The following is a 13,864-nucleotide window of genomic DNA, read 5'->3' as shown; positions in this document are numbered from 1 at the left end:
TTTTTACCAAACACACCTTAAGAACACTTCAATTATTTTATTACTGTGTTTTCATTGTGTTATTAAATGAATTACTATTTAAAAATAACATTATGGGATTTTATTTTTATTTATTATTAAAATTAATAATAACTTAACTATAAGTTTGTAACAATAATTGATATAATTAATTATTTTATATTTTTATAGTTTAATTGAATAATAATTTATTATAAAATTATTATAGTTTTATTTAATAAAATATCTATAATAACTTATTAAATTATTATTTTGTTATCAATTTAATAATTGAAATTTCATCAAACATGCAACAAAAATTTGTTATTAATAACCCGTTATTAACACAATAGTCGTAGCTGTATTATTTGTATGTGGTATTTTAGAGTATATATTTGCTTTATAATATTGTAGACTAAAAACTGTCGATGTATTTTTTTTAATAATATACACTTGTAATTGATATGTGATTTTTTACAACTTATAATCTTAATGACTATTGTGGATGCAAACAATGACATTGATCCTCTTTTACAAGTAATATTATGGAATATCTGTCAAAAATATATTAAAAACATTGTATTAAATATATCGTTACAAAAAGGCATAATCTGAAAATAAACACTAACTGAATTACCAATAACATGAAACCAAAAAAGAAAAGATGAGACAGTTCAGAAATGTAAATTCTCGGTATCATGTAAGCCCGATTAAATAGTTTGACGTAACATAATTGAATTCCAGGTGTTGTTGTAATATATAAAATTAAATAACAAAATAAAAGTAATTTCTTGACTGTTGGTTGCATTTTTTCTTTCTTTTTAAAACATTCGAGTTGTTACAAGTTTTATAAAATTTCATACATCTAAAAGTTATTGTAGTTGATAAACAAAAAAATGATTTATTAATAAATTAAACAGGCACATCAGATATCAATTATCAATTTCAAAACAATCACATCATTTATATTTTCTTTATTGTTTTTTAAAAACCAATAATTAATATTTAATCAATAATGGTTTATAACCTATTAGTAGTCGAGGTATTCGGTTTACATGATATACTTATTAATACAGATATACACATTTTCAATAATAAAAATTTGTTGTAAAAATAAATCACATTAATTATATTCGAATCTAACAGTTTATGTTTGATGCCTAACTTTTAACAACAAAAAAGTTTGCAAGTTTTATATTTATATAATTTTAAAATAGTCTGTTTTACGTTAATACACATCCGATTAACAATATATACAGTTATAATCAAATCGAAATTAAATATTTTAATTGATCATTTTTGTTATATTTTGATATCATTAAAATTTATTTTGAATAATTATACATTTATTAACTTTTAGTAAAAGGTGTTTCCAATTATTCACATAACAAAGTTATCAACACAATTAAAAGTTTAAATATATTAATAATAGATATACATATTTGTTAATACAAGTATAATTGTATAATTGAATTATTGAATGAATAATGACTGTTAATGACATTGTTATTTTCAATTATTGATTGTAATTATATGTGTTTGCATTGACGATTTGTTAATACAAAGAAAAATCAAATATAAACAATTGTTAATAATTTCATTGTGCAATCACTTCCATATCCTCAATTTTCATATCAACAGTTTTTTGTTGAAAATGATGTGCAAGCGAGATATTAATCCAAATATTTTTTAACAATCGTTTTATCATTTTTTATATTACGACACAAAAAAGTGAACATGTATATTTTGATAATACTACAACTATTATGATTAATTAAAATGGAAGCATTTGTTAATTAGTACTTTTCATTAATTTGATAACAACATTTGGTGTATTGGGTTTTTACTGTTGATTGCTACACTGGTGATTTAAAAACAGCCTAAATTTTTAAAAGTGGCAACTTTACGATGTGTAAAAATGTAACATCAAACTAAAAGTTTAAAAGATAACAGTAAAATTAAAAAAGTATCACAGTTTACACAAATTTTAGGATTTTACTTGCGACTCACTTAAACGTGTACATCAGACATTAAAATCATTTTTAGTAGTCTAAGAATTAACATGAATTAAAAACTATAGTTATGTATTTTTTGTTAACATATTTCAATATTGTTGTTGATATGTTGTCAACGAAATGTTTTTAAACAACAAATATGTATTGAAGTTGAATCAATAATGAATTTACCCACTTTTGTTTAAATGTCAAAAAGTTTTTTTTTACAAAAAAATCAAATTCAAATACATAAAAGTCACAATTTCGTGTTTATTGATTTCAACTTATATATGTAAAATATAAGCTGTTTTAAATGATATATTAATACACAATTTGTTGCACCTTATTTAAATATTACTGTCCATATAATGAAAATTAAATTTATTGTTGTGTTTTTGATGTTTAAACAAAGTAAAGCGTAAACTTCTATTGGTTTATGATTTGAAACAAATGGACCGTTACAATGTTTTATATTTTTCAATTTGGTGTTTTTGTTGTTCATTAAAATACAAAAGAAGTTATAATCATGTTTTTTATTGATATCATTATTAACTAACTGTTTGTTAAAATGTATTTTTCCAGACAAATCAACTGCTTATATTGTCATTGTTTGGCACGTTGAATGACCAATGCTATACATTTTACAATACATTTATTTTAACAATATAATTCAGAATTAAATATACAATACTAAAACAATTATGTTGTACATTAATAAGTATCAACAAAATTATAAACAGGTTGAAAGATATATTGAAAAGTTTAAAATAATAGTTTTTTTCTAACACAAATGATTTATCATTATAAAAATGTTGTTAATTGTGGTGCAATTTTTATTCCATGTTGAAAAATGACCATAGTCTTATATGTTGATCATGCACATAACATCATTTTATTCATTTTTTATGTTTATAATTTATAATAAAATAAATATTTATAACAAGTCATTCTTTGAAATATAATTTCAATGAAACGTTATTGTTTAATTATCAAATAATGTTTGTTTAATTGTGGTTTTAAATATTTTACTCCGTCGATTCTGTAACAAATAAAATATTTAATTAATAATTACAAATAAATGTTTGTAATTACAAACAGATATTGTACAATGTAATTTATTTGAAATACACATTTTTATTGAATTATCGTTAATTATTTACATTTTAGTTTGTTAATTTAAATGTAAAAACGTTAATAATAGTAAGATATTAATTTTGATTGCGTTAAATTATTTGTAAATTTTCGTTGTGTTAATTTGACAAGAAAAATCGATAAATATTTTTAAATTGTTAATTATTTTTTTCGTTAATTAATTTTATTTTTTCGGTGTGTTAATTATACAAGAAAATATGTTAATAAAATTCATATGTTAAATTTATCTTTTCGTTAATTTATATTATGTTTTTTTTATTGTGCTAATAAAACATAAAAAAACGATAAGTATTTATAAATTGTTAATTTATCAAAAACAATTTGATAAAAATTAATGAATCTTCTGGAATCACAATTCAATATAACCTAATGTCCCGTTTATTTTCGTATTTTTAAAAATAGTTTTACCAAAGACGATTTTTTTGCCGCAAAAAACAGTTTCTTCAGTCTTTTTTTCTTAAAAAGCAAATTTTTCCGAGGCATGACCGAAAGAAACAAAACCTAATAATGTCTTTGTTTAAAATATAAAACACAAAACTGTCTGAAAAAAAATATTATGAACATTAAGGAAAAAAAGAGACATGTCAAAATTTTCAAAAAAGAAAAACCAAAACACTTGTTTTCAAACCAATTTATAAAATACATTTTGAACAAGTTGTGGTGTATTGTAAAAATAATTTAAACAGCTTGTTTTATTAATTATAATTAATAGTTAAATTCTTGTTAAAAAACGTATATGAATTAGGTCAATTTATAATTAAAATTATAATACATAATAGTATTATTACCTGGTTGCTAGACACAGTTAATTCGACTTGAACTTTCAACAATCAAATTCTTTGTAAAACCTTTTGCTTTTTAAGTGGCGACAACCATTTCCTTCATCTCTTTGATGGCAACAACATTTCCTCGATATGTTCCTTTGAACACAATCCCAAAGCTTCCTTCTCTGAGTTTTCGAACTTTTTTCAACTCGTCTGGGTCAAGTGCTGTCGACATTTCTGACGCAAATTTGACTGGAATTTTTATCTCTGATATTTTGCCTTTGTTGATGTTTAAGACTGAACAAGTGATGTCAACAGTCTTTTAAAGTGTACACAGCGGATGGACAGCAACAGTAAATTCAACAGCACGACCTTTCTTGATACTCACTGGTATGGAAGGTTTAACATTCAGCTCAAACTTTTCCTTGTCATTTTGTGTTGTGAATTGAATTTTCAATAAAGACGTTCTGTCGTTGCCAATCATAAATTTGCATTCGCCGTCTTTCTGAACTGCAATTTCGCCTTCAAAATGCGTTTTTTGAGTGCCAATATATCTGATATCAACTTCTTTCTTTTTTAAATCTTTCAACAAAAATTCGTTGACAAGTGACTTCCTTAACTTCTCTTCTTTTCTGTAATGAATATGTAAAAAGTATACAACTTATTGTTATAATAACAACTTTAAAAATATCAAAAATGATTGGAAGTATAATTGAAAGTACATTTGTCGTGTGAACACACTCGTCTCCATTTGGTCCAAATTTGTTGCTTACACTGTACTCACTGCATTGTCGTGTTTTTGGATCATACGATTTACTATTGCAATTGAATTCCATTTCACACATTGTAACTATTTTGATATCAAAACATATAGATTAATACATAAAGAGCACGTGTTATTGTCTGAACAAGTCGCACGCAATTTAACACACTTTGGGCATTTTTAATTTTTGTTTTGATAATACCATCGAGACACACAGCACACCCATATTCTGAAACCAATTTACAGTGTCAAGTGTTGTATTGATGACACACTTCTTGTTTTTTATTGTTGTAAATTCGACATATTGGTAATACCCACCTTTCACGTTACACTTTGCACATGTTGAAAAGTTGCCAACACAACTTGGACACTTCCTATCACATGGAAGACATTCAGTACCAATTAGATAATACCCGTCATAACACTTGGTTCACCCCGTATTGCTGTTATCTTTGCAGTACACAGTCTTCACTTCTGTATTGCAAACCAATACACCCTCATTGGAAGTTCTAAGTGAGATTTGTAAATCATAATGAAGGCAATTGCCTGATGATGTATACGAGCATAGCGTCGTTTCCATCGAAACACATTTTTGTCATCAAATTTGAACTATTCTTCACAAATTGCACATTTTGAAGTTGATAAGTCGACACTTTGGCAACGCGCAGTAGACATGTCAACACATTGTGTGTCACTTAAAATATAGTTGTCTTTACATAACATACATTGCACCTCAAATATTTGTTATCATAACAACAGATTTGTAGTGGATTTCACTTAACATTTTGCATGAGCCGAGAATTAGATTATAACCTTTATTACACACAGTACATCCACTTGGCGTTGACACAAAACAATTTGATAGTGGAACACAACTTCCATTAACAAGAGAAAACCTATTTAAGAATATATAACATGTAGTCGGTGTTGTGCAAGTCAGACATTATCTCCACTCAACTCACATTTTAGTGGATATACTTTGTTCAAAAAGTATTTCGAATAACATTTTATACACAGTCCTTTTAATAATGCCTCCCGTCCAACATCATCACTCCATAAAGTTGTATATGTTTTTGTTTGTGAACGTTTAATGTATTTTTCACATTTAATTGTGTTGTAACTATCTAAATAAAAAGAACATTTTTGTGGTCGTTTCAACTATTGAACAAACACCATTTAAGTTGATTGAATTGAAACATTCTATACATCCAAACCAATTTGGTACTTCTGACAGTATTTGTGGTTCTCATATGACAGTTTTGAATCTAAATGAGCCATATACTCAAATGATTTTATGTGTTGATAATTTGTTCTTGATGTACAAGTCGAACAACTTGTAGTACACTCGATTCTGTATCCTTCGTTATCTATCAAATTTGTTGTTGTCAATCATTTCTTTGTTTTTCGAGACTCAAACTCCATGCCACTCTGGCAGCCAGAAAACTCCAAAACAACAATATCAATTGTTGAATTCGGTTTGTGGTCACATGAATAACACCCATAAAACAGATTGGAACACTTCATACTGACACTCTGTTACACTTTGAATTCGTCGACTGGAAAGTCAATGTAATTTCCTTCAGTCTTGAATACCATTCGATTGGATTCGCAGTTTATTGCTCTTTTAATGCTCAATGAAATCGTTTTTGAAACACGTTTATTGTAATTATTCAACGCCAATCATATGGGGCATAATATACAATTCAATGATTTGTATATTGTGCTTGTATAAAATTATGCCACGTTTGAGCCGAGACATATTACATGGATGCATTTTGTGCAACAACAATCAAAAACCATCGGTTTGGTGTTATCATTGGGTCTATTTTTGTGACATCATTAGTGACTTAACTGTTGCAGATTCTCTTGGTATTTCCCAAGCGCTGATATCAAACCGTACTGTATTTCCCATCACTTTTCAAAACTCTACATGGAAGTGCTGCAAAAAGAAAATGTAACACAGTCAAGTCTGTTCGAACAGCGTCTTTGATGTTGGAGTTTCTCGTGTATAGTGTTGAGTTTGTGCTCATCAAAGAGATCATCCAATGTTTTATCTCACTAAGGTCACAACCATTGAGATCTATGAAGAATAATTAACCATACTTGACTCCAAACCATTTAATTTGTTTATTTTTGGTGTTGTTTGTTTATCTGTAGTCTCAAAAAAGACACTTTCGAGGCGTTTTCTGGGGTAAACGACGAAGTTTCATTATAGACTATTTTACCGACATTTCGAAAAACTCTTTCGGAGTCTATGCTTGTTGGTTGAAAAGAGAGATACTTCCTGGCAATATCATATAAATCGGCGTGTTTGTTTAGTTTAATACAGTTTTGCCAATATTCTTCGGGACTTTTACAGTTTTCTCCGTTTTCTATCGCACCACGATCTTCTAAATACAATCTAATTGCTTTATCATTTGGTGATTCCTCTCGTCTTTGTACTGCATCAGTTGTCATCATTGGAATTGCCCAATTGGCAAATTCAATATGAAAAATTGAACTCGAATTTAAAAAAGCGGAACTACTTTGTGGTGTTATATTACTTATGCCACTCAATTCAGCCTTCACTCTTTGAACACAGGTATTGATTTGTGTTTCAAACAAATCACCATCACGAGTAATAGGAAAAAAAGAAAGCTGCTAAAATATATTCTTTTTTTTTGAGAAATAGCGCGCAGTCTTTTTTCGAATTCAGATCGAGCTATCATTTTCAAGTCCTTTCCAAAAATAGTCCCAGCTTCAATTTCCATAAAACCACTTTCCGATTCTTCTGCATAATCTTCATCTATTTCACTATGTTTTAATATATTTTTTAGAAACCCTTCCGGTTGGTAAATAGAAGAGGAAATTGTGTTCCAAATGTCTCTAATAGCTCCCACAACATAACACGATGTAATTTTTTGGTTCGCCGCCAATTTGTTGTAAAGATCGTCCATTGCTTTTGTGAGTGAATACATTTCTTTGACCCCTTTCCACCCCTCTTCATTGAATTGAATCCCATTGTTCAGTTCTTTAACACTCTTCTCTCTTTTTAACAATTTGCTAAAAGAAAGGTAACATGAATTAAACCGCGTTTTCGTATAAGTCGCAAGACATCCAGGCTCTTCACAATTTTTTGAACACAACTCTTCAAAAATTCTTTGTGTTTTGGCCAAAGAATTAATACTTTTCACGAAGGCTTTCATCCCTGGTATTTGTTTTATCACAGCAGAAAACAAATTATTAGACGTGTGTACAACACAGTCAGTTTTGTTTCCATTTATTTCAGACAATTTATTGTTATTTGATGCCGAATCAGCAACAAATTGTATGTTGTTAACATTCAAATTTAAATCGGTAACAATTTGACTCACACACGTTTTAATTTCCTTTCCAGTATGTTCTACATTAAAAGGACTCACATTCAAAACTTCGTTGTGTGACTCAAATTGTTTATCGACATAGTGGAGAGTTGTTGTTATATAAGAATTATTATATTTACTCATGATATCTGTTGAAATGGATCCTGATAGATTATTGAAAACGACATCTTCTTTAATTCTTTTTTTGAGATCTCCTAGTTCTCTATCGTACAATTCAAAAAGACAAGTTGTTCTAAATGTTTTTTCGTCTGACAATACAACTGACTTATCGAGAAAATTCAGTAACTCGACTAAAAAGGGATTTCGAATTTGACTAAAAGGAATTCCAACAGATGAAAAAAATCTCATCAACATTATGTTAACCTCTTTATTTCTTTGTGACATTTTTGGAAACAGTTTTCTCCTTTTTTCTTCATCTTTTAATTTGTCGTAATGTAAATTAATTAAATGATTTTTTGCTGATGAAGTAGACTGTGTGACCATGTTATAATTTAACATTTTGTTACAGAGAAAACATTTTATAAAAAAGGAACAACCAACACATGTGGGTTCTCCCTTTGATTGGTATTCACCGGGAAGACACTCGGCGTGTTCTTGGCATGGCAAATATACAATTTTCATGTAATTCCAAATAAATGAACGAATCATTATTAATTGTAGATCCAAACACAAAAAAATATTATATAGTTTCATATTTTAGTTTTTATTGTTTAAATAAATTATAAAAACAAATGTTTTATTTGTTTAGATAACAGTATATTTTAATATACAGTCATGCGAAAAAGCTGTCGCGTTTGGAAAAACCTGTCTTGAAAAAATATTTTATAGTAAATTTATAATTACTTACTATACAGTATAGCTTCTATTCGATTTATTTGCAGGGTCATTTCACAAAAATCGAATAAAAATATTCGGCATTTCCAAATAACATTTTCTATTTCAGATCATTTGTTTATAGTACTAGAATAGTTCATTACACCCCGAGACAGGTTTTTCCAAACGCGACACCTTTTCACATGACTGTATATATTTATTCAAAATATCAAGTTAATAAGTAATTTATTTTGTGAATGTATTTGTTTTTAATAAAAATAATAACATTTTTATATTTAAATTTATAATTATTGATTATATTTTTATAATTATTTATTTTTTATATTATATAATAATACAAATAACTTATTTAATTAATAATATCGTTTGTTGTTTATTATAAATAATGTTTATAATTATTTTTATATTTTTTATAATTATTAAAATGAATTTTATTACTGCCACTAAACTCATTTAACCATTATAAAAGTTTGGCCATTTTTCATTTGAAATTTTTTTACGATGACAATAATCTTCTTTTTTTTTACTAAATTTTGATTTTTTATTTTTTTGAGACTAAAAATTTAATTCGATTTTTTGTTTTTTTATGTTAAAAAGAACTTAAAAACAACACTTTTAAATTAAATAAATTAAAATAAGCTGAACTTAAAATAATGTCTCCACGTTTACTAATTAAGACAAAATTATCTTTTTGAAACAAAACCTTGGAAATAAAAAAAATAATGGCAAAAAAATTTTCTTATTTTTGACGACTAAAAAATATGTGATTTTAGTGATCGGTCCCTAGGTATAGTTTTCAAATAACAACGAAAACGATGTTGTCCCGAAGATTATAGTTGGAGTTATAGTTCTTTACTTTCGACCCGTTGTATAAGAAACGATATTCACAATTATTTTTTTGTCAAATTGAATATGTTTGAAAAATATATTATATTTGAAAGAACATAGACAACGGTGTTTGTTTCAATATTCTAATTGATCTTGTTATTCCGCTATTTTTTTATCACTAATTAATAATTAGTTTATTTTTTGAAACATAAAATATAGTTGTTTTTAAGAACTATATAGTTTGTTATATTTTTCAAAATTGTTTTTCACCAACTCAGAATTTTTGTTCACATCTCAAAAATAATCAAATTAAATTTTAGATGGATTTTTACTAAAAAAGTTGAAACAATAACACCAATACGTTGGATAAAAACAACGGAATTTATTACGGAGAATTGAAAAAACGCAAAACAAACAAGTCAGCAAACTATTATCTTTTCAAAAAATTGAATTACAACAAACTGCGTTATAAATTGTATTACAACAATAAGTGAACAAGTTTGTTATATGTAATGTATATATTAATCTATATATTCAATAACAATGACAATAAGGTGGTTGAAATGTACTTGATAGTGAATCTGTTTTGGATACTCCAAGCACATCGCCTAATACTATAAATTTTATCGGCTTGAAAATATATGTCTCGGGATTTCTGATGTTTCTATTGCGTAAATCCCGAAAAAATATAAAAATTATATCTTCGATATAATATCTTAGTTAAACTAGTTCTTATTTGTTAGTTGGTTTGAGTAATATCCTAGTGTAGAAAAATGTTAAGAAAAAATAAAACGGGCATGACAGTCTTTTTTAAAAGATTAAACGACAAAAAAAGAAAAAATAACACTGCCTAATAAAAAAATTAACAGGGAAACAAGGAAACGTGTTAAATAATATTAATAGAATGGTAAAACTAAAAAAGAAAAAAGTGTCATGCAAAATAAGCGAGTATTAAATCGTGAATACACAAAAGAGGAAATCGAAAGCAAGAAGCCTCGGCCGATGAAAAAGAACATTGATGATTATAAACCATCGGGTAACCTATACAAAAATTTGAAAACATCTGACGGACGGCGGATCAATTATATCGAACCGGAAGACAGCTCCCTTCCAACAACAAAATATCGACTTTTTTGCTTTAAAAATGATGAAGAAATCGAAGAACCACTTTATATGGACAAGCGCTCGTTTTACATCTTCGGAACCGACCAAAAGAATGTGGATTCCATTTTGATGCACAAGACGTGTGAAGGGCAACACGCTGTCATCCAATTCAGACACAACGGCGACACTGTTTTACCTTATATTATTGATTTAAATAGTAAATACGGAACGTATCTCAATAAATGTATCATTAAGCCGTCAACATATATCGAGCTGAGAGAAGGCGATATGCTCATGTTCGGGAAGTCACAAAGGGAGTATATTTTAGTGATTGAAAAGCCCATAAAAACGACAAGAACGCACTCCAAATAATTCACTGTTATTTATAATCGATTAAATAAATATGTAAAGATTAAATAAAGTCTGCGAAAGACTAAACTTTATTAATAATGAGCAATCTAGTCTAAAAATGGAACTACAAATATATAACATTTTAACTAGAATATATAATAGTTGATATATATGTTGGGTGGTTTAATAGAACAACAATCACTTATAATATGTCACTTCTTAACGAAGTCAAATATTTTAGACACGGACGACGACACAGACTTTTCATCGTTCAGGTCAAGACTCAATTTTTGAACTCGTTGGTCGAATCGATCTCTTCCATCAACGTCTTCTATTCCCATCTTTCTCTTTTCTGCTTTCAGTTTAATATCCTTTCTTAACGTCTTTCTCTTTTCATAAGACGAAACAACGTCGAGAAGTCCCTTAAACAAATCTTTCTTTACAGCTTGGAACGAATCAGTGTTCGACTCTTTACTCTCTAAAACGGCATCTTTCCCATCAACTATTTTTCCCAACGTCGCAGTCTTTTTCATAAAAATTTGCCACAGTGTCTCGTCGTATGTATTCCTCGCAATCAAGTACTGAATCCGCACCAATTTCGCTTTTTGTCCAATTCGGTGTATTCTGTCCTCCGCTTGTATCATCTTCCCTGGTACAAAACTTAATTCGGCAAATATACACATCGCCGCACTTGAGAACTCAACACCACAATTCGCAACTTCAATTGAGAGTAACGCAACTCGACACCCCTCATTCTTGAATTTCTCAACCAACTCCCCCCGCTCATCTGCTTTCGTACTCCCATCTATTCTGACGTAATTAATTTTCTTGTCGATCAAGAACTGCGTCAGCCCAGTTATAACGTCAACATGATATGCAAATATAACAATCTTCTCTTCCTTCTCCAATACCGTTTCGATGTATCCGCACACTGATGGCATTTTAGCAAGACCAGTAGATCGATACAACTCGAAGACGGGCCCTTTCTTCTCGTTCCAATTGCTCTCCGTCATGTCTTTCTTCATTTGGCAAAGCGTGTCATTCATATCAGGTTCTTCCAAATAGACGCGTTCTCTCTCTTTCTTTCCCAGCTCTTTCAAGACATCTATCTTTAGCCTTCGTATCATCACTTTCTCAAGTAAAATATTCAACTCCTTCTCATACTTCGAGCCGGTGTAATCTTTATATTTGGAATATGTCTGGTTCGCACAGTACCGGTCCCCAAATCGTTTCATCCCTACGCTGTGTATCGTATCGAGCAAACAACTTAATACGGGGAACAACTCAAGTGGCCGATTGACGGCTGGGGTGCCGGACATAAAAACAACGTGTTTCACTTTGCGACAGATTTCAAGGGTCTGTGTCGCCCTCTTTGTTGTTTGGTTCTTCAACAGATGACACTCGTCACAGACAACATATTTGAATGGATGTGAAAACAACTCTCCGTTACTCGCAGCAACAGAATCATATGATGTAATAACAAAGTTGGTGCCAGGCACCATTACATGTGGGTCATACTCGGCTATATCATCATCTGACACATCCAAAACATCGCACAACTGCATCCTCCACTGTAATTTAAGAATATTAGGGACAACGATCAACACTGGTCTGAGTTCCGGATACGCGCTTAAAATCGCTATGGTTTGAATAGTCTTCCCAAGCCCCATATCGTCACCAAGCATAAATTTGCCACATTTCTTCAACCCAAACTTGACGCCTTCCGTTTGAAACCCGTATAACATGTCTCTAATCTTCTGGGGTATTTTTTCAAACCGACCGATATCGCCAGTCTCATCCGGCATTTTAACAATTTTCCATACCCAATCGTCGATTTTGTGTATGTTCAGAAATTCGAGTTTCTGCTCAGTCAACAACTTTAACACTGCGTCATACGAACCCAATGAAATCCTCATCACACTCCGCTCGACTAAATCGAATTTGATGTTGTTGTGGTTGAATAACATTTTGACATCCGCGAATCGTTCGTTTGAAAATGTAATTGTGAAACTAGTTTTACTCTCCAAAGAAAACGCCGCGGAGACGTAACACACTCTCCCGCTCTTAACAAGGTTTCCGGAATTTGTCAATTGTTTTGTTGGCTTTTCCGACTCTTTCTCTGTTTTTTGAGGTGTGTTATGGGGTGTAATTTCCTTTAAAATATCCGATATTTCTGATATATCCGATTTGTCCACAACGACACTTTTCGTCTGACTCTTTTGAGGTGTAACTATTTGTTGTGATTGGTTAACAGCAATATGACGTGGTGTTGTTTGGTGAACAGCATTTTTATGAGTAACACTAATTGGGTCGTGTTTGAGTGGTTTGGTTTTCTGAGGAGTGACGTGAGGGAGAGTGATAGGTTTATGTGATTGTGAGAGTGATTTCACGGGGTTTTTCAATTTTTCCTTTGACTCTTGGATTTCGAATTGCGTCATAATGTCGTCGATATCAAAGTCCTCTTTCTCTTGTTTTGGATTCTTTTTTTGTTGTATTTGTGTGTTCTTCGCTTGAACCGTTTGAGTTGTTTGAGTTAAAGGTTTTCTTTGAGTTGGTTGTGTGAACGATTGTGTATTTCTATGTCGGTTCGGTTGAGTCAAAGACGGGATATAAATTATTCCATTTTTCGAGTTAATCCGTTGCAAGTCCGTCTTTTTGTCCATTTGCAAATTTCGAGTTTCAATTTTTATTTTGATGAACACATTAAACCTGCTC

General features: G+C 29.7%; 2 protein-coding genes across 2 annotated transcripts; one reads left to right on the top strand and one right to left on the bottom strand.

The window, feature by feature from the left end:
* Positions 1-10,627: 10,627 nt before the first annotated feature.
* On the top strand, positions 10,628-11,170 carry EIN_020790 (hypothetical protein; the record flags this gene model as incomplete). Its single annotated transcript, XM_004257323.1, has 1 exon — positions 10,628-11,170. The coding sequence occupies one exon, from the start codon at positions 10,628-10,630 to the stop codon at positions 11,168-11,170; it is 543 nt and encodes a 180-aa protein (XP_004257371.1).
* Positions 11,171-11,361: 191 nt separating this feature from the next.
* EIN_020780 (hypothetical protein) lies at positions 11,362-13,812 on the bottom strand (the record flags this gene model as incomplete). Its single annotated transcript, XM_004257322.1, has 1 exon — positions 11,362-13,812. One exon carries the CDS (start codon positions 13,810-13,812, stop codon positions 11,362-11,364), a length of 2,451 nt encoding a protein of 816 aa, XP_004257370.1.
* Between the last annotated feature and the right edge of the window lie 52 nt (positions 13,813-13,864).

This window comes from Entamoeba invadens (assembly GCF_000330505.1).
Source record: "Entamoeba invadens IP1 unplaced genomic scaffold scaff_1105074724629, whole genome shotgun sequence".
NCBI classification, from domain to species: Eukaryota; Evosea; order Mastigamoebida; family Endamoebidae; genus Entamoeba; species Entamoeba invadens.
The sequence above is the reverse complement of the archived record's forward strand: the minus strand, read 5'-3'. Positions and strand labels throughout refer to the sequence as shown.